The sequence below is a fragment of the Nycticebus coucang genome, chromosome 9 (assembly GCF_027406575.1).
Source record: "Nycticebus coucang isolate mNycCou1 chromosome 9, mNycCou1.pri, whole genome shotgun sequence".
Classification (NCBI taxonomy): Eukaryota; Metazoa; Chordata; class Mammalia; order Primates; family Lorisidae; genus Nycticebus; species Nycticebus coucang.
In genome coordinates this window covers 46,947,721-46,969,974 of record NC_069788.1, presented here as the reverse complement: position 1 = coordinate 46,969,974, position 22,254 = coordinate 46,947,721, and the positions used below count along the sequence as shown (strand labels likewise).

Below are 22,254 nucleotides of genomic sequence, written 5' to 3'. Positions count from 1 at the left end.
ATTGAGGAGCAGGTGCTGGAGGTGGACAGTGTGAGAAAATGTGTGAGGGCAGGTGGTCTATGGGCATCAGCTTTGTAGACAAGTCAGGGATAACAAAGCTGTGGGTAGATCAATAAGCGGTGCAGGGTGTCCAAGTAGCCTGTCCTGCCTGGCAAGGGGAATTCAGTCTGGCTCCATCTGTTAAGTCTTTATTGCTGGACTACTCTGGCAATTCCATTTTCAGTTATTCAAAAAACAAAGTGACTCCCCTAGAATGAAGAAATACCTGAGTGCAGGAATTATGTCTTTCTAAGGATCTCTAGGCCCTACCACAGTGCATTCTACAAATAAGATATGCAATGAATATCCACTTCAAAAAACTATACAAGCGTTTTACAAATGTTTATTGATCCACTAATATATGCCACTTTTCTAGGTTGTGGGGAGACATACACACACACAAGTGCACACAAAGTCACTGTCCTCATGGAACTTACACCATACTGACAAAGGGAAAAACGTCAGGCAGGGAAGTTAACAAATTTAAACTCTGTGCCTTCCTCCTATCCTCTCCATGACACCAAGATCCAGCCAATCCATACATATGTTCTGACCGTGGCCATGCTTTACAGGACTACATCCAGCAGTCTATACATCAGAAATGAAGGGAACCACTTCCTCCATGGGCGAGTCCGTTCACTCATCCGTCAGCCACAGTGACTAGGGGCATCATCCTTGAGCCACCTGCCCTTCTCCTTCATGAGGCTTTTCTTTCTTTTCTTCTTTTTTCTTTTTCTTTCTTTTTTTTTTTGAGACAGAGTCTCACTATGTCACACTCGGTAGAGTGCTGTGGCATCACAGCTCATAGCAATTCTTGGGCTTAAGCAATTCTCTTGCCTCAGCCTCCCAAGTAGTTGGGACTACAGGAGCCTGCCACAACATCTGGCTATATTTTGGTTGTTGTCATTGTTGGACAAGCCTGGGCTGGATTCGAACCTGCCATCTCCTGTGCATGTGTCTGGCGCCCTAGCCACTGAGCTATAGGCACCGAGCCTTTCATGAGGCTTTTCTAACTGGAATTGGAATTGAGAAAGCAAATTAATCACAAATTTGAGAAGCTACAGGAAAGTATGTTTCTTAATATACTGAGAGAATGTGACCGTTAAAAAAAATTATTATGAAACTTTCCCCCAGGAAAGCCTCTATACAAAGGGTGCCCCCAAAATGTATGCATTTTAAGGAAAAAAACTGGGTAAAATTTGTAATACTGAAGTCAGATGAGTCACGTTTGACTCCTGCAATTATAAAAGGTGCTCAGCATGACATATTCATCTTTTGTTATCAGTATATATTTAGTATTACAAATTTAATACAGTTTTTTCCTTTCTTAAAATGGGTATACATTTTTATAGGGCTTGCACAAGCATACACTAACAAGCAAAGAGCTGGAATGACTGGGAAGGAAGACTCAAAAATAAATGAACATTAACAGTTAACCTTCAGGCATTATTAATTAAATCATTTATTACATTAAATCAAAAATAGAGTAACATTAAAAATTTTCAAGCAAAGCTGGCATATTTACTAGTAAATTTAAGTTTTCAAAGTAGTAATGGGTACGTCAATGTAATGTATAAATGGTTTGTTATAAATTCCATAGAATGGACAACCGACAGAGTGAACCCTAATGTAAACTATGGACTTTTGTTGAAAATAATGTATCAAATCGGTTCATCAGTTGCAAAAAATGTGCCACACTAACACTAACACACACACACACAAAAATAATAGGGAAAACTTCAAGGAGAGAATGGAGGGATAGGGGATCACTCTGGTTTTTTCACACAATTTTGCTGTAAACCTAGAACAGTTCTTAAAAATGATACCTGTTATTTTTGTTTTATAAAGAAAGGAATGAAGTATTGTACTTGCTACAAGAAGGAAGAACTTTGAAAACATTATGCTAAGTAAAAGCCACACACAAGGGGATAGCTTATGATTCCATTTATATGAAATACCCAGAGTAGGAAATTTCATAACGATAGATAGGAGATTGCTAGGGGGTACTAGGAGGTTAAAATAAAATGAGTAGCAACTGCTTAATGGGTATGGAGTTTACTTTGGAGTGATAAAAATATTCTGGAACTAGATAGTGATGATGGTCCCATGATGTTGTGAATGTACTAGACACCACTGAATTGTGCACTTTAAAATGGTCAAAACGGTACATTTTATGGTAGGCATATTTTACCACAATTGAAAAAATTTTTAAATAAAATGAAATAAATGCATAAATACTTATGGAAGAATAGTACATAGAGTAGAAACTCCATAGAGGAGCACCTCCCTACATTGGCCCCCTCCGTAGGTTGACCTAATTTTCATAGACTCGACGTGCACCACATGGATGCACCATACAGCGGCCTCGTTCCTTATTGACCACCTCTGTACCTTGACCAGTTTGTTACAGTCTTGTGGATGGTTGACTTACAGAGGATCTACTGTAGTTCAAAACACAAACTTAGGAGTTCAGAAATGTAAAAAAAAAAAAAAAAAGTGGTTTAAAAGAGGAACTCCCGAGTGCTGTTGATGAATGATCCATGTAGGTGGTGATACCCCTGTGACGTCTGCTGTCCTAGAGAGCGAGGGTGTTGTTGGCGTGTATTCCTCCTCCTCACTTCATAAGATCTGAAGACTCTAGAAATCTTTCTCTTTGCACATTCTTTTCTTTTCCATATACACTTTCTTTAAATCATGACTTTAAAATATATGTGTTGTGTGTATTGCTTATGTTTATTTATTTATAACTATTTTCAAATTATGAGCTTTATTTTGCTCTGAAAATAAAATTGAAATTTTCATCTGTATGATGCATAATTTTTTTCTGAATTAGAATGTCTAATATTTTTCTTCACTCCACATCCTCCATTAATCTTCTGAAGTAGGGATTTTACAGCATTTCATATAATTTTCAAGATTATATCTCGGTGATCAGATTTTTCTCCTTATATTCAGCTGCATTTTCTTTCAATATTTTTTAACTGTGCTTTTTATTTTCCCAGTTCTACTGATATGGACAATGAAGTGTCACCATCTTAAAGAAACTGAACAAATACTTGACTATTCCCTTCAGTTTTTACTCTAGTACAAATTATATTTCCCATTGGGTTTTCTAAGGCTCCTTGGTCATCAAATATGAGATTGTGATCAGTAGGCTGGATATCAGGGAATCTGGAAAAGGATAGGTCTCTGAAGGGGTCAGTCTCCAGGCAGATTTAAAGCCAGAATGAGATTAAAATGTGGTCCTTGGATCTTGTGAGTCTCTTCAAGCTGTTGGTGAAAGGTGAAAAGCTCTGAACTCAGAACATTGTCTGGGTTTCCAGAATCCAAAGTTGTTGTTTTCCTTGGACATGTTGAAGAAGCTCTTCTGGGTGCAGGAAAGATGTCCAAAGAATCTACATTAGGGAACCAAAGAATGAAGAGAGGATGCAGAGTCCCAAAGAAGAAAGTCTTGGGGAAGCTGTAGACAGGGCACTTCATGTTATAGAAGGAGAGGTGTTCAGAGGCATAGACAGGGAGATTCTAACCTGTGCAGGGGCCACCTTAAGGGAGAAGAATTTGGAGGACAGGTGATGGGCCACTACTCACTTCCATAGAAGCCCACCTCAGGTGACACAGAGATGACTGCTGTCTTCACAACACTGTTCTTGGCAATACCCGGGACCCATCCTGCCCCATGCCCAACCCCCATTTTTCAGTACGACCTCCCTGATGTGGCCCAGCTGGTAGAGCAGGAAGACAAATCTCTGGGGGATGTCCAGCTGCCTGAATGTCCAGGGGTCATATCCTTGCTTTCCTTGGAAAGAATCAGTTTCAGGTGAACTGTATTGGGATCCTGTGTCACATTCACTGCAAAGAAAGAAAATCCATTCTGATAATTAATCAATATTGAAAAGTGTTAATTTTATGCTATTAATATCCAAACAGGCAAACAAAAGTTTTCACTGACATAAGAAATTTAAAGGGCTAGAACTTTACAGAGTATATAAAACAGCCTTTCTATCAGCACATGGGAAGTGACCTCCATGTGCTGAGCTGGAGGTTACTAGGTCTCCACATTTTTAAAGATTTTAGTGAAATGTTCATGCCAAAAGAATCTAAGTGAACTCTCATCTCTCAGCTACAAAAGCAAGGACAGCTAGGCCACTGGCTTTTTTCCTCCTTTCCCTTGACTGGATCTCTTGGAGATGGGCAGTAGGGAATCAAACTATTGTCTTTTAATCCTTTTGTCTCTATTACCACTGTAAACTGTGATCTCACTGAGCCTTGGTTGCATGAATGTAAGCCACAGGCTCTCATGTTTCTCCTTTCCTGAATGACTGAATACTCACTGAAACCCCCCCATGGGTGACTGCTGAAAAGGGAGGCTCAGGAAAGTGGCAGTGCAGTTCCCGCCACAGGATGTGTTCTCAGTGTTTCTGTTTGCCTAACTTACCGTTTTTACAGCTTTTTCCTCCTGATCAGGCCTATAAGTGCAGCAAGCAACAATCCCAAAATGAGCAGAATCTTCCATAAAAAAGTCATCTTGGACTCTAAAATGGAAACCCCAGAATCCCATTAAATCATGAAACCTGACAATATCAAGAATGTCCATTTCATTGAAGCAGCTCCTGGGCTGAGGAGGGAGCATTGGGCCTTTCAGGGAGGGAGCTGGTCTGCTTTCCCCTGTTCTCCAGAAGCAGAGGAGAGACCATAAGTTTCTGATGTTTCACTTTAGTGTTTGCTCCTCTCAGAAATGTATGTGCACACGCACACACACATTTTTTCCCTTCTTTCTTCCAATTATATCATAGAATCACTGGAATAAATGAAGTGGCAAAAGAAAAAATTCTCCAGGCCACACCCATGAAGATGGTGTTGAGGAAAATTAGGTTCCAATCCAGAAGAAAATCCACTGTAAGGGGGAAAAAACAAAGTGCTGTGATAGTTTTCACATCAGAAGATGAGAGCTTAAAGCTGCAGCGAAGACAGAGTCAATTTAGTGCACACCCAGCAAAAGTATAAGTGGTAGCTGGGGAGATGAGGGAGAAACTCTGAGGAGGAGATCCCTGGGTGCCCTGAACCCAGCTTTTCAAGAGACAACAAGAGCATGTTTCAATGTTAAAACAAAAAGAGCAGTAAAATGACTAAGTCTTGATTGGTCTTGATATTTATTTCCCCAATCTGAGAGGAATATATGGGATCACCAACCTGAGAGAGAAAAAGTGGCTGTTTTCTCCTCGCTCAAAAGGGGGCTGCTAAATGAACAAGTCACGTTTACAGCAGAGATGTTTGTGACCAGATATGTCTCCACATGGAACAGTCCATGGCTGTCTTGAGTCATAGCCTCAGAAAATGCTGGTATCGGCTTCCCATCCATGTCCCTCCACTGTACATGTGGCTGTGGGAACCAACCGTGTGAAGAGCACATCAGCCGGGTGTCTCCACCCTTCAGCCTCTCCGTGGTGATCAGCGGGGGAGAGCCCAGACCTGGGGATAGAGATCAAGGAGCCAAAATCTCTTCAGGTGGTTTTGTGGGCTGTGACTTCACTGAGAGGGACGAGAGTACAAAGGGCTTGGGGAAGAGAACAGAGCTTAGTGAGAATTATACTTCACTTAGGGAGGAGATTGGCTGGGGCCTCTTCTTGTTTCTTTTGTTTTTATTTTTATTTTTTTATTCCTAAATCTGTCCCTCTAATCTGTGGGACAGATTAAGAGACAAGACATAGTTTCAAATCCAGTATCAGTCTTCTGTCCCTGAGAACAAAATGAGCTTGGCCAGGGCTTGGATCACATGGACAGGAGTTCAAAAAAGTGAGTGAGAGCCGGGCATGGTGGCTCACGCCTGTAATCCCAACACTGTGGGAGGCTGAAGAGGGAGAATTGCTTGAGCTCAGGAGTTTGAGACTTACCTGAGCGAGAGTGAGATCCCCAACTCCTAAAAAAAGTGAAAAAACCAGCCGGGCACCACGATGAGTGCCTGTAATCCCAGAAGCTTCAGAGGCTGAGGTAGCAGGATGCCTACAGCCCAAGTCTGAGATTACAGTGAACTATGACGCCATTACACTCTGCTCAGGGCATAGGGTGAGACTCCGTCTCAAAAAAGGAACCAAAGTCTCTTCAAAAGAAAAAGGAAGAAAGGAAAAATAAAAATAAAATAAAAAATTTTTAAAAATTAGCAAGAGAATATTCTCAAAGATCAAAATCTTATAAATATCTACATCCAATAGCAGAAAATGATGGGGCCCATTTGACTTCTCAACATATGCTCCTGCATAAATTTCCTAAGCACACTTATTAACATAGATTCAAAATCCACTGGAGAAAAATGTAGGATACTGAAAATTAGGGCCTGTCTTCCATGGCCTTTGCTAAGCTTGGATAATACATCCTCTCAAATGTAGACAGTGGGCAATCATGATGCAGGGAGTGATTTTACCTTTTCTCCTCCATCCCTGCCAAGACTGTCAATTTGTATGATATTTGTTTATGCTGTGGATCCAGTTTAGTTTTCAAATTATTACATTTCCTAGTAACCACACGTTTTCCAGAATTTTAATAACATACTGTGAATTAATGCATCTTGTGTAAATTTATGGAGTAAAATTCTTAGATTTTCTTAAATATATGGTCACATTTTCAAGATACAGGAAAGGGCACAAGTTTTATTACACAAGGAATTAAATTTGTCCTATGACACTTCCTGCACACTAGAGAGTTCAATACAAATTTGATGACAAATGGATATTAAGAAAATGTCAAGTGCAGAGAAATTTTCCAGGAACTAGCACGTTAAAGTGGTAGGAACAGATGTTGGATCCAAGGCATCTCTCTGGAATCCTTACCTACCACCTTTAGATCCACGCTGGCCTCCTGGTAGACACCATCTTTTTCAAAAAGGCAGCGGTACTGCCCATCATCTGAAGGTCTGGCATGGAGTATCTGCAGGGTCAGCCTTCCCTCCTGGATGGCGTCACTCACCAGCACCGTCCTTCCTCTATACTCCGCCATCTGCTCTCCAGACACAGGGTCCCCATCCACATGCACATGCACAGCGGGGTAATGGTGGGATCGGACCCACCTCACCTCCATGCTCTGTGCATTAGCTTCAGGGGACAGGTGACAGGTGAACTGTGTGTCTTCTCCCACTCTGACAAGGACGGGCCGAGAAGGCCCAATCACTTTTAGGAAAGCTGTTAAATACAGCAGACAAAGCACAATGGAAGTATCGAAATGGAGCAAATTATCTCCTTAGCAAGAATTCTCTAGTAGGGTTTAGAACCCATAGCACTCCAGGGGAGCTGTGAGGGCTGGGGTCATCCCTGGAGGATGTGGGGTTTCACGGGCTCAAGATAGATGATGTCTTTGTTCAAGGAAGAACCATCTCCTGATGTGTGTCAGTCAAAAAAAAATCAGTAATTGAACCCCCAACAGCCCCAAATTTTATTCAGTTTACAGATAGAAAATAAAATAATTTTGCAGTAAAATCTCCCAGAATAAAAGAAAAATATTACAAATGTGGCCTGAGGATATCTCTGTGCCCAATCCTTATGTAATGACCTGCAACCTAACTTAGTACGTCAGGTAACTGAACACCTAACTAGGGGTGCACTTTTGTAGTAAACATCTGAGTCGCATCCCCACTTAAGCCAATTGCACGTGGCCAACTCTTCAAACCATGTTCAAACAGGCGAACGCCCCACTGTAGACAATAGAGCTGTCTCTGTACCTCACTTCCATCTTCTGTACCTCGCTTCCATTTTCTGTCCCCAAACACTATCTGGCCAAGATGCAGCCTAGAGTTCTCTGAATCTGTTCTGATTGGAAGGCTGCCTGCCTGATTCTAGAATCGTTCTTTGCTTAATTAAACTCTGCTAAATTTAATGTGTAAAATTTTTTTAATACTTCCACCATATATTATCTTAAACTAATTCTTATTCTTTCTGCATTCAGTTTCTTAACCTATAAATTCGGTGCATTACTCCCCGCATCATTAGGTTGTTGTGGAGTTAAGCCAAATAGTCTGCACACGGCATGTCGATGACCACACGGTGTGAGCAGAGGGTGCTGGAACTAACCCCACCCTCTGCCTCAGTGAACGGGAGGGGTTGACAGGAATCCCAGGTGAATTTTTGATAATGAAATGTAAGGAAACCTCCCTCTGCATGGTATTTATAGTGTCTCTGAGGTGTGGTCCAGTCACTGTACCTTACTTCTGCAAAGTTCACAGATGTGGGGCTGCAGAGACAGATCAAGCTGAATGTCCTCAGATACTTTGAGAAACATTTCAAGATCAAGAATTGAGGAAGCGCCAGCAAAATGAAAACATGAAACAGTGCTTTATGTACCAAAGGTGTCCCTTTCTCCCACCGTGAGAGGAAAGATTTTCTCTGAGGGATTTCCTGGGTCTGAGCTGTATTACACTTTCCCTTCTCATCAGGCCCTGCCATCCCAGTTTTGTTCTATTCTAAATTAAGAGTCATCTTCTACTATAAACTGGTCAGAATGGTTTTGCATGTGTTATGATCATTTATAATAGAAATAAAAGCATAAAATGGGGGTCAATGGCCAGAGGCATAACATATCTATCACGTCACTGGCCAAAAATTGCTAAGTACCTTTCTAGAGAGGAAAGTTGCCATCAACACAATTCTAATTTTCAGATTACTTCCTTCTATTCTAGCTAATATTTGACTCCCAATTACTTCCAGTATTTTGTTTGCTTTGTCCTGCAATTTTACCTAAAATAATATTATTTCCTTTACATCTGTTAAAATCTGAAGATAAATATAAGAATCAGAAAAAATAAACCAGGGATTAATTTGCTATTTCTCCAGCTATATGTCTACAGGAAATTACTTAATAAAACAGACATTTCTTCATCTCTGTTACCTGGAAGAGGATTTTCTTCCCTCCATGACCTGTGTATATCACATCTGAAATCGCCTTGCCCTGCTAGACATAGGTAATTAAGAGCTAAAATTGACTTCAATGGAGACTAAAGAGAGCAAAATGTAAGTATGGAGATTCAATTAATTAGAAAAAATTCCTGTTTTCCCAGAATCTAAGAAAATGTAAAGTTTAAGGTACTAGATTATTAATAGCTGATGTTCTACGAGGATATGAGCTCTTCACAGCAGCTCCACATAATTCCCTTTTGTATACAGTTGTGTTCACAGACTTCCACAAGATTTGTGCTCAAATGTATTGTTTTGGTTTGGTTTTGAGTATTGTAGGCATGTTCCTGAAATGCTTTGTGCATATCCACTGAAAGATTAAATTCCTTCTGGAGTGGGAAGTACACTGAAGCACACACTAATTCCTTGAAACTTGATAAATCTTGTCATCACTCCACACAACCCTCTTTCAATTGGCATATCCAATTAGTGCACTATCTCATTTCTCAAATATGCTAAACTATATTCTGTCTAGTCTCTGAGAACTGCATACTAGAGATTAAATTCAACCTGTTCATTTATAATGTGAGAAAAATAGAGACTAAATGATTAACAAACTTGCACTGTTAAGTCAGATAGACACACAATACAATGCCAATATCACAATTGCTTTGTGGTTGTCTGTAACCACATATGTCTCAAAGACTACTTCCTAACTATAAAACTATGATAAATCTACCAATCTTTGTAACTATTGTAAGAAAAAAAATAAAAGAATTCCTGCAAAGTACTTAGATAGAGCCTGGCATATAATTAATATTCTAAGAAAACTAGTCATTATTTTTATAAAATGAACAACATGATTTGCCAGGGTAGGAGCAGAGATTTCCATCTCAGGACTTCCACAGAGAACTGGGTGTCCTGGTGGCTCTTTGCGGTGGGTCCCTTCCTCTGGGCCTCTGACTTGTGAGGATATAAGACGGGCAACTAAAGAGTTCCTGGGCTCCTCAATCACCACAGCTCCTTGGCAAAGCTCAGGGGCACATTCCCCTTCCTCTCCCCTGACAGGGTCAAAGGCAAGCTCCATTTTTCCTCCTTGTTTTATTGTGGTCCCGGAAGTCAGCAGAACTTAGGAACAACACGACATGGGATTGTACTTTCTGTGCTAGGTCTCCAATGGGTGCATGAAGTTAGCTAAGAGAACTCAGAGAAGTGACTCTTCACCAAAAATCTCCTTAAGGGATAGAGATGTGTGTCAACCTGCCCCAAACACTGGCATGCCTTCCTGATCTGTAAATAACAAGCTCTACCCGTTAAGGTTTCTGTCAGATGAGAAACATGGGCTGCCTCAGGCAGAAGGCTCACAAGTGTGCCACATTGTGAGGTTACCTTTGACCTTCTGGAAATCCTTCCCCTTATCGTTATGACCCAATGAGAGGGGTCATAAAGATAAGACTCTGGCAGAGATTGAGATGTATGTGCCATCTGATTTTCCTCAAAACACTTATACACAGGCTGAAAGGAGGGCTAAAACGTGCCTAAAGCACAAACATGCACACACACATTCTGGTAAAAGGTGACTTGAAGAAGAGCAGGGTATGGATGGAAGGAGAAATAAGGATCATATGCATCTGGGCAGAGAACAGACTGGGCTGTATTTGTCCTGGGCTGGGAGAAGAGGCCATAAAGAAGAGAGAGATGATAAGAAGCTGAAGGAATATCAGCTGGTCATTTTTTAAGCTAACTTATCTTAGGTACAGTAAAATAGTATCTGGAGTCCAACTACATGGTTAAAAAGAAAGGAAAAGGAAAATTATTGTCCCAGTCACTCAGTCAGAGGGTCCCAGGCTGCGCCCAAGAAGCAACAGCTCCCTCCCACAGCAACAAGATTAGGAGCCTACTGGAGTGAACTGCTGGGACAGAACCCACAGCAGGGCCAGAGGGTGGAGGTGGTGGGTGAGACCTCCAGTTGCCATGATGACACTGCCTTCACTTACACTTGAAATGCTTTAAAAGGGCCTCTAGAGCCTGGCCAACCACTCCCTCACACTGCAAGGCAGCGCCCTTTCCTCTGGCCACACAGAGCAGAAATAATGCCCTACCCCTTTTGGGAGTCCATCTGAGACTCAGGGGAATCCTGTGAAGGCCCAAAGAGGCAGATTACACAGTGGAATGGCCCCTTAAGGAGGCTGCACATTGCCAGTCCCTGCCAGTCCCCCATGCTGCTAGCTAACACAAGATTTGGTCTTTTGGTAACTCAGAGGCTGAGGGCAGAGGCTCCCTGCACAGGTGCACACCAGACGGCCTACTTACCCAGCTCAGTCTGGAGTTTCTCTGCAAAAAGGAGAATCACATATTAAGGAATTTGATCTAAAGGAATGGAGAGAAACTATTTCAAAAAAATAAAAGCAACTTCTACATTTTCTAGGAAAGCTCAATTCATAGGAAAAATAGGCAATGCAGAAAAATTTTCATTCTTTCTCATGGATCACCCAGTGATACGGCCTGGTTTTTCTTTTCTCTGCACAACAAAAAATGCTTTCCCTTCTAGCTTCCCATAATTCTGTTCATTTCTTCTGATATTTACCACATAAATATTTAAATTTAAGTTATAAAAATAACATAGTTTCTTTTTTGTACATAGGACGTACAAAATCATATGGACACAATTATCACCAATCATTACAGACTGAGATTGTATATATGATATACAGACTAATTATATCTATAAATATAAAATACATAATCAGCTTCTTTTGACATTAAAATATAACATTTACTTTAAGTTTTTGTCTATCCATTTATACAAACAACTATATACTTTCATCCCAAAAGTTTTAGTGCAGTTATGTTATTCAAAGCCCATAATTTTTATATGATTTATAGATAAGATAGAAACTTAACACTCCACTGTTGTACTGGATGTTTTTGGTTGTTTTTGTTGTTATTTATAAATTAGGCCATAATTAATATTCTATTATGTAAATCATTGTCTCCATTGCTGATTATCTTCATATAGTAGAGTTTTACAAGAAATCAGCACAATATAGCATGGGAAATAATTTTGGTGGAAGGAGAATAGTTTCATTTTCTTTACAATGTGATACATACTTTGAGTAAAAAGAATCAGTGCAGAAGAAGAAAAGATAGAACTCAAAAATAACTAAAGTTACTAACAGCTGTTCAATCAAAGTCCAGTACACACATTTCCAGTCATAAATGTTTTATAGTTTTTAATGTGTGTTACTAAACGTTAGATATTTTCCTTGATAAGGAAGCTTGAGGTGCGATGGTGCAGCCCCGGAGCCTCTCCTGCTGACCTGAGCATTAGATGCTCGAGGCAGAGCACTGACCTGGAATGTCGAGGACTGATCTCTTCTCCTCATTGAGGATGGGGTTGTAGATGACGCAGGACACTGTCTCTGCAGAGGCATTCCTGACCACAAGGGTGTCTTCCACGTAGAACAGGCCATCTTCATCCTGGACGTGATGCTCAGACACAGTCAGCAATTCCTCTCCCTGGAGGTCTTCCCAGTAAACCTGGGGCTCTGGGAACCAGCCCTTTGCTGTGCACACCAGCTGGACTCCACTTTCCACAGATCCCTCCAAGTGGATGTTGGGGGCAGAGCCCAGATCTGTAGGGAGAAGCCACAGCACTGAGGCCCAGAGCCCATGGAGGAATAAGTCATAGAGACCGGGATCCCAGCGACATTGCACACAGGGCAAGGACAGGAGTTCAGGGTCTGGGCAGCAGACATAGAAACAGAGTCTTCTGCCCATTCAAATTGGGGTTCAGTTACACTTTATCTATTCCTTGTCAAGATCTTTTACATTTAACCATCTGACTAGCGTATTTCTTCAGATCCAGACAGGTGAATATGAGAAGGGGGCTAGGGTGACATTTCACTGTCTCTCTAGAATTGCAACAAAGATGTGGTGTGATCTAGTCATGAATTTCTCTGTGCTTCAAACTCTGCCTTTTCCACCTTAATATTGTCTGTATCAGGCATTTGTCTGACATTTTAGATGATATCTGGTTTCCAATTTAAACATAATTCTTAATACAAAGTCAGAAATCACTCTCCTGGGTTCTATCCTTTCCAGGTCTTTTGCTGGTGGTTGCGATCTTGGGACGCAAGTGGATAAACTGGAGCACATAAAATGGGAAGTTCCATGAGAAGTTCTTTGTATCCAAATACTCTAGTCAATGGGGGGAAATGTTATTTGAGAAATCTTAGTTTATAACAATTTATGTAATCATGAAATTCTTTCTCTATTCACCACAAAACTTTCAAACCCAAACAAAGTGGACAATATTTTCCACAGATGGAAATTCTGACTTAATCATTTGATAGAGAAGAGACTCATCCACTTCACTTGAAGCCTTAGAAAATTTGTGGTTTATTTGTAAATGTCCATTATAGTGAAATGCTTTAGTATCTGCCCTCCTCACTCCCATGTGTCAGAAAAATATGGATTCTTTAAACCGTTTTGAATTACCTTGAATATAATAACTAACAATAACAATGATGGGTGTTAAGAAAAATCTATTAGGAAGCTACCTCAGTGGGGAGTAGAGAGGACAGCAGAATCAGCCAAGGATGTCAATGGATCTCCAGAGGACAATTTCTCTAGCAAGGTAAATTGATTTCCCTTATTTTCTCTTAGAAGATGGAGGAGTTTTCCTCTCGGGGAAACACATGATAGTTTACTTTTCAAATATCTATTTTTCCATAAGACAGATCTATTCATGGGTTGTCCCCTTCCTCCCTTCTCCTCCTGCTTGGTCTGCATTCTACAGACCCTTGTCATTCGTAGTGTGTGTCTAAAAGTACCTGTGAGTTCCCAAGTCATTGAACCTAGTATGTGATACTCTCCATAAAAGCACAATGTTCTTAACCTCTTGGTCTCATCACTAGCTTCTTAACTGGGAGAATTTCACAGAGAAACAAAGTTTTCATATCTTGGTTACTGCATAGATGAGGTCGGGCAGAAAACAGCTATTTCCCTGAGATAGATGCTGAACTGGGCTCGCTGACCCAGCAGTTAACTTCCTCTGGCACACTGGCCTTGGGTGGCACAAACTTGTGCCTCAGCACAATTGCTAAAGCCTTGGATTTCAGATGATCTTCAAGAATAGTTAAAACAAACACCACACATACTCTGTAATAATTTGGACCTAATTGATGGGCACACTGGGGCACAGAGAGAAGTAAAAGTCAAGAAAAGGGGAGACGGCAGAAGAGGATGCGTAAAAGCCCACCCAACGGGTACCGTGAACACAATTCAGGTGGTGGGCACACTACTAGCTCTGACTTAAGTATTATAAAAGCTATCCATGTAACAATGACATTTGTACCCCCTTAATATTTTACAATAAAAAATAGTCAAAACCATGTAAGTTAAATTTAGGAAAATATCTAAGGTTGCTTTGAAGACTCCATAACCACTTGCTTTCAAGTGAATCAGGGCAGAGACCTGGGCATTAGCAATTGCCTTGATGATTCAGAGGGAATTCTTCAACTGATAATCAGCTTACCACAAATTGGGATAATTCTCCCCCTGAGATCCTGTCTTTTCCCAGATAGTCACCTGCTACCTCAAGCAGCAAGCTTGCTTCTGCACAGTAGATTCCTTCCTGAAAACGGCACTGGTATTGCCCACTGTCAGACGGCTGGACGTTGCGTATCTTCAGAGCCACACGTCCCTCAGCAACGCCGTCCTCCAGCCACTCTACCCGGCCTCTGTACTCCTCCATCTGCACCTCGGTTGCCTCAGCCCCCTCCCGGAGGACACACACAGGGGCGTCCGGCTCCAATCGGTACCATCTCACTTCCATGTGCATAACTGTCCTCTTGGGGAGGATGTGACAGGTTAGCAGGGCATCTTCCCCGACTCTGGCCAGGATAGGTTGAGCAGGACCAAGCACCCTAAAGTCATCTGCAACAGAATGAAAGAGGAAAACACCAAGCAGTGAATCCATATGCTTGTTTGGGGGTGTCAAGCCAATCAAAATGGAGGCAGCTGGTGGGGCTTCATTTTCAACGTTCTAGAGGCATCCAGCATGGTGATTTGCACACATTTGTTACAGAGACAATTTTGTACACTGACAATAAGTTCAATTCAAAAATTTGATTTCAAGTTCTGAGTCTCTCATTTATCACCTGTGTGATTAGGGGGCAAAGCTGTTACTGTCAGTGAGATGTAGACTTGAAGTTTCAATTTTTTCATCTTTAAGACACCAAAACCACCATCTCTGGGTTGCTTTTATTGTGAAATAGTTAATATGTAAATTGATTTTTAATGGAAATTACATTATTGTTAGTATTCATATTTTAGTCATTTATGCAATAAATTCATTTATTAGATTTTTTAGCTTTTCAGGATTGCTGTTGAGAAACTGTAGGGTTTTCTTGTTTGTTAGCTTTTTTATTTTTTATTGTTTGGAATTCGTTGAGAGTACAGAGAATTAAGTTACACTGATTGAGGTTGTTAGGTAAGTCCCTCTTACCATTGTATCCTGCATGATCCCCCTCCCCCACCCTCCTCCCTCTGCCTGCTCCTCATTCCCTACCCCCCACCTTGTATTAGCTCATCTACTCCTTCATATTAGAATTGAGTACATTAGATTCTTGCTTCTCCATTCTCGTGATACTTTACTAAGAAGAATGTGTTACAACTCAACCTAGGTTAATACAAAAGATGTAAAGTCTCCATCTTTTTAATGGCTGCATAGCATTCCACGGTATACATATACCACAGTTTGTTAATCCCCTCTGAGGTTGGTGGGCATTTAGGTTGTTTACACATTTGGGCTATTGTAAATTGAGCTGTGATAAATATAGTGCAAATGTCCTTGTGATAAAATTTTTTTTCTTCTGGGTAGATGCCTACTAATGGGATTGTTTTCTGTTTTTGGTTTTCTCCTGAGAAGCTAAGAGTCCAGTTTCTGGGGCTCTGTACAATGTAGTTTTTATAAGGACATTTCATGGTGAATTAAGGGCAGGGGCTTTTCTAGATGCCATTCAAAGGGTCAGAGCTTAAGTGGGGCGCTGCTTGCATCCTTAGTGGGTGGAGTCTAAATACAAAGCTGGAACTGGAGTGATTATATCAACTGTCACCACGGCGAGGTGGCACCGCAGCGCAGCGCCAAGAGGAGCCAGGGTTTTGGCAATGTGGAGTCTGCAGCCTGCGCCTTCTGGTCCCCTGCCCAGCGTGTTCCCTCACTTCCCTCGTGGCATTTTCCCTGGGGCTCTGATATCCCCTCTGACACTGAATTTCCACAATTCTCTTCTAAGGTCACTTTAACTGACAAAGGCCCATGTTTTGGATGTCTCCTTCTAGTTTCTTATTTCCAAGTCTTACTGAGTTGCTTGATTAAGTTATGGTGAGAAGCAGCTGCTTTTCTTCCCGTGGAAGGGCTATCCGGCTGGAGGTGGGAGGACGGACGAGGAAACTGACACGCTCCAGCCGCCGACTCAAGCGCTTTCCACATCCCATTTAATCCCAGAGCCTCCGCCAGCCTCTCACACGGAGGTACTGTTGTTAGTCTCATCATAAAGATGAAGAAGCTGAGGCACAAAGTGCTGAAGTGACTTTTCAAAGGCGACACTGCTGCGGGTGGAGAATTAGTTCCCTTTTAGGGACATAGGAGCCTGGGCCCTGGACCTTCCCCTTAGATCCTTTGTTCTTTTGCATTTAGAACTCTGCACGGGACTGGCTGCCGGGGACATGAGCATGTTACACATGCAGCGGAGGGAGCGGGGTCCTACCTGACTGCCTCCTGGTCAGCAGGATGAAGAAGAAGAAGGAGGCGGCCACACCAGACAGACTGGACACAGGGAAATTCACCATGCTCCCTGGAGCAAACGCAGGGAAAGTGTGACTGTGCCTCGGTGTGGCTGTGACACGCCCAGCAGACTCTGTGGCTTCCTTGGCTGTGCCTCTTAATGAAGAATCCACTTCAAGCTCTTCACAATCAGTGAAATCGGCTTGGCTCCATTTCTCTGAAGTACTGGTTACAGCCGATCCCCCAGCTAATGTGCTGTATGTTATTTTTTAAGCCCTAGGGAACCTTTCTGGTTGAAATGAAAAACACTCTTTAGCTGAAAGAACAAAAATATTAAAAATAAAATTACTCCTTAGCCCCATCTGTTGTGAACATCTAGAAATTATAGGGGAGAATTCAAATACTTTTTTCTCATCCTCCTCCCATCTTCTCTTGCAAAGTCCTTCCTCACTACAGTGAAACATGAAGCGGCATAGAGCAGGAAGGCTCAGCCTCCCCAGTCTGCGGCCAGGAAGCCAACGCTGGGTCCCAGCATTCAGAGAACCCAGGGCCACAGGGAAGTCTTGGAAAATAAAGGAAAGCGGTGGAAATGGGGCTACAGCAGAAGACAAATAAGGTAACACCTAAAAACACCCTAAATTTAGCATCTTGAAAACACATAGCAATGAATAAAAGAAATAGCCCAACTGGCAGAGACTGACAAACACAATAAACCCACTGTCCCAGCATAATAAAAATATTCTACACAGCTCAAAAGTCTGAAACTTATTAGGAAGGGCAAACACTGAATGCTCGGTTTAGTGTTGAAAGAGGAAAAATGGAGAGCGAAAGAAGTCTAATTATATCTGATGTGGCAAGTATTTTATTGAAAGAAATTTTGCTTCATACCAAGTAGAAGAACCAGCTCAGGGGCAATGTTGAATTAATTACTGCTTCCTTTCCCCCCAGAAACTAATTTTAGTAAGATCTTATGGGACAGGGGTGGAAAATCAGCAGTCTGAAATGGAGACAGTAATCAAATGATCAAGGAGGTCATTATTACTGAAATATTACTTTTATTTTGCTTTCTTTAAAAAAGTACTTTTATTATAACATATATATAATTGATATGAGCCCAGTCACAATACCTAGAACTAAAAAAGCACTAAAATATTTGTATGGGTGGCACCTGTAGCTCAAGTGGCTAGGGCACCAGCCAACCACATACACCAGAGCTGGCAGGTTCAAATCCGGCCCAGGCTTGCCAAACAATGACAACTACAACCAAAAATAGCCAGACGTTGTGGCGGGAGCCTGTAGTCCCAGCTACTTGGGAGGCTGAGGCAAGAGAATCACTTAAGCCCAGGAGTTTGAGGTTGCCGTGAGCTGTGACACCATGGCATTCTACCCGGGGCGATAGCTTGGGACTCTGTCTCAAAAAAAAAGAAAAAAAGAAAGAAAAAATTTGTATGAAAACGGGACTGAGCCTAACAAGACAGCACAGACATTGCCACCTCGTCACCTGAAACTTGCCAGTCAGCTCCTCCTACACTGATGGACGTTGCACATGTTTGCTCGGCCCCTCTTACAAGAAGCAGAAACATTATTATTCTGCCAAGTAAGAGCAAGGAAAGCCCCACAAAGACCACACCATGAGCCCTCTCTCAGTCGTGTGAACTGAACAGAGCCCACACTTGCTACAAACCACTTGATAGGTTTGTGTTCTGTTATGTCTTTTATATTAAAGCATGTGGTGGGAGAGCCTACAAATGAACTCTAAAAAACACGGCCCAAATCAATGCAACTTCTGAAGAATGTTGGGAAAATGCAGCTTAACCCCCTCTGGTGCTCACGGATGCATTTGTGAGAGAGACAAAAGGGGAGAATAAACTGCTGTGGACCAGGGTTCTCTGTGGGGAAGGTGACAGTTTGCTGTTTACAGCAGATTTGCAACACCTGGAGACATTTTCGGTGTCATAGCTGGGGGAGATGAGTATAATAGGTGGAAGTCAAGGACACCGCTAAACATCCTACAAGGCACAGGAAGGCCCCTCAAACAAAGAACCATCCAGCCCCAAAGGTCAATAATGCCACCGAGAAACCTGCTATCAGGTTGCTCTCAGTGTGTTCAAAATCGTTGGCATATTCTTTTGTAAATAGGTAACTGGACCTAAATTGCAAATTTAAATAAAAACATTATAATTATAAGCTTTGACATCTCTTGTTTTATTATTTGAATACAGAGCGAGAATCTTCTGAAACTGCTATTCTTATTAAATGTGGTAAACTTTGTTAATATCAAGATATATGATCTAATATGTAGATGTATTGTCAAATTCTCAAAATCCCACATTTAATTTCATTTTCTGGGTGAAGTGTAAGGGTTAGAATGCAACAGTAAGTGGAAGTTTCTGTTTAGGCATTAGATGAATAACAATTCTGAATTTCATGACTTACTCTGTACTACTAAAATTCATATTGGTGAAAACTATATCCTGGGTCATTAGAATTTTTTTCATTTAAGAGCCTCAAAATGCTAAATAGCTATAATTATTAAGTGGTGAGAATAAATTCAGTTCATGAGGTGAGAAGCTTATTTGTATATCTATCCACAATGTAGACTTTAAAAACAGCTACAGTTTATCATATGTTAAACTGAGCATTTTTATGAAGAGAAAGTAAAAGAAGAGTTCTAGGAGACAAGGTGACCTTGGGCATCTTACTTTATTTTCTTAAACCTCTAATTTCTCTCCTCTCTGATGGAGACAATCATCCTAACATTTTTCTAACTGTGTCATCACCAGGTGACGGATGAGGAAATCAAGGCTCAGAGACAGGACAAATGATTAATGCCATCCTGGTTTTTACATTTTTAATCGAGGGCCTGTTCCTCACCCAACATGCTTTGCAGGAATGCTGTGAGGATCAAATGAGCTATGATAGTGCTTTGAAAAAATATATGATGGGATGTAAATATACAATATACATGGATGGCAGCGTTTCCCTACAGGACGCTGACATTTCCCTGCAGTCTGCTGACAGGCAGCATCACAAGTGGCAGCGTTTCCCCACAGGACGCTGACCCTGTGTGGGCTCTACTTCCTCATCCTAGTCGACTTCCTGTGGCCATCCTTCACCAGGGACTTTGCAAACCACTCACAAGTCTCCCTTTCTCCTTCAGGGGTGAAACCCAAGGCTGTGGGATCTCCTCACCTGGTCTCAGGTGTATCCTTCATCCACACAGCAGGTATCCAAACACCAATCAGAACTCCAGGGTGCTGGGATCAGAGACAGCACCACAGGAGACAGAGCCTGAGAGTGTGGAGGTGGTCAGTTCCCCGGGGCTTTGGGTAAAGGGAGGATCAATGCAGCCTCACCCAAGCTGGAGGCAAGGCCAAATCCCTGAGGCCCTCTGAAAAAGAGACTCCAATCAGAATAGCACACTCCCCTATCAGTCATAAGACTCTTAAAAGTGAAACTCAGAGGACAAGTGGACTTTGGGTTCTGCTGTCATTCTCAGGACCTGCAGACAAAATTGTGATGCTGGTGCTCGTCACCCTCCCCCAGAAATCTCAGGACTCATGCTGTTCCCCCGCCTGACCCCGGCCTGTGCACAGGGGGCTCCAGTTAAGCCTCACACAGACCTGCTGTTCCTGCAGCGCCCAGTGCTGGTGCCGCTCTTTCCCCTTCTCTCTGCTTCACAACACGCCAAAGATTCCCCACGTAGTGCCAAGTTGCCACCAGAACATGGCACTTATAGGGCTGGAGAGGTGGAGGCAAGACTAAATATGAAATGTCCCATCCCTCATTCACTGATGAAAAACTAGAGGCCAGAAGAAAGGAATCCCCTCTCCAGATCAGAGCCCCAGGGCAAGGTCCCCTGTGGGCCAGTTTATTGCTCCTCTTACTTTGGTTCTTTATCTCCCTTTGCCAGGTAATAAAGCGTTTAATTACTCTCAGATATTTACCAAAGAAATGTAAGAAACTTTTCAACTCAGTGTTTGGGCACAAAATGTATAACCACAGAAATTTATAGGTATCTTTTTCCCTATTAAGTCTGTTTCTCTTGCTCTGAAGTAGGGGGCAACTTGCAGATATTGTCTCAGGGTCTCAAGAGTTCTCCAGAATAATTTTAAATTTAATTTTAGATTTTTATTTCAATGTGATAATATAAGGATACGCTGCATAATGATGTCATAACGCTTGCACTGATTTTTTTTTCCTGAAATTTCTCTCCCTTCTCCATTATAACCAGCCTATAATTGGGCCTCCAAACTTGAGGTTAGCGTCCTAGTCTTCATCAGTCAAGATAAAGACCCTCCCCACTTTGGAGGATGAGTGGTTTGAAGAAGAAATAACAGTAACTAAACATTGATGAGGTTATGAGGGTCTCTTTACTCCATTTGTCTCTCAGAGTAGCGGGGACTGCACCCCACTTCACCTCTGCTCTCTAGAATGACAGCAGTGCCCACAGACATCCCTCTCCTTCAGTGACACTGAAGAGTAACAACAAAAGCTGGGCCCTGGAAGGCTCGAATAGTGGAACGAAAGGTTGCCTAAAATGCGGTCATGGACTGTTCTAGCAAGAGAAGCATGGAGTCATGGACATAGCAGTCATGGTCACTAGTATGGGAGGGACAGTGACATCCAGGCGAGCACCAGGGGATATACAGGCAAGAACCTTTGTACCAACCCTGCACGACGACCTCCCACCTCAGAACTCAGAAGTAACTCTGGGCAGGGTGGCAGTGGTGGGGGAAGTGTTTTTAAATTAATTGTATGAAAGCCACTGAGTTCATCTGGAAATTGCCAGATAAACTCCTCTGCTTTAAGACACACTAGCATCCAGCATAAACATTAGAATCAGTAATAGAAAAACACAGACATTTATTTTTTCACACCTCAATGGTGTGAAAATAAACAACCCATTACCTACATTCTGTATCTTCTTGGGGATGCACAGTGTTGGATTCTTCCAGGAGTCTCAGCATCCACCTTGGAACTTTTGCTTGTGGTCAGTCACATCAGCACCGACTGGCTGCGTAGAAGCTCTGCTTAAACTCTCGTGCACCCTTTCTCACAGACCCCTTACGTTCACTTCCTCAGCTCAGTTCCTGAGCTCAGACAGGAACTGTGCCCTAAATTATGCTACTCATTATAGATGGCCACTTTGCGTAGGGACATATTGATATGTAGGAGAGAAAAAAAGAATCACAATCCCTTTGCCCTTCTGACTAGAGTCCACATCGGGAAGAAGCAGGACAGCAAGACAAACGCAGCCCTGAGGAGAAGGTGAAAAGCAAGGACCGCAGAGAAGGCAGGAAAGTAACAGGAAAGGGAGGCATGGATCCAGATGGCCAGCAGAGGGCAGCAGCGACACACCCACGGACTTGGCCATCAAGGCCTGACTCACTTGGAAGATTCCTCCTTCAGAAGCAGCTGTCACATGTGGCCCACAGTCCCCACTTCTTAACTTCCAGTCTCTTCCTTTCTTAAACTGTGTTTTTGTATTTCGTGGTAAATTCAGTTCAAAGTCTGTGGAATGGGGAGAAACAGGAAAATGGCTGCAGA

The 22,254-nt window shown here is 42.1% G+C and overlaps 1 protein-coding gene across 4 annotated transcripts; it reads right to left on the bottom strand.

Moving 5' to 3' along the window:
* Positions 1-373: 373 nt before the first annotated feature.
* On the bottom strand, positions 374-21,833 carry BTNL2 (butyrophilin like 2). 4 transcript variants are annotated; one of them, XM_053603687.1, is made up of 10 exons: positions 21,620-21,833; positions 19,897-20,095; positions 16,688-17,020; positions 14,508-14,855; positions 12,269-12,550; positions 11,229-11,249; positions 6,864-7,211; positions 5,230-5,508; positions 4,475-4,571; positions 374-3,888 (listed from the first exon to the last, which is right to left on the bottom strand). In XM_053603687.1, the coding sequence occupies exons 3-9, from the start codon at positions 16,767-16,769 to the stop codon at positions 4,480-4,482; spliced, it is 1,452 nt and encodes a 483-aa protein (XP_053459662.1). In that variant the 5' UTR covers positions 16,770-17,020; positions 19,897-20,095; positions 21,620-21,833; the 3' UTR covers positions 374-3,888; positions 4,475-4,479. The 4 variants fall into 4 exon arrangements, with proteins under 4 accessions (XP_053459662.1, XP_053459663.1, XP_053459666.1 ...); XM_053603688.1 differs by having other exon boundaries at positions 16,688-16,993; XM_053603691.1 differs by lacking the exon at positions 11,229-11,249.
* Positions 21,834-22,254: the final 421 nt, after the last annotated feature.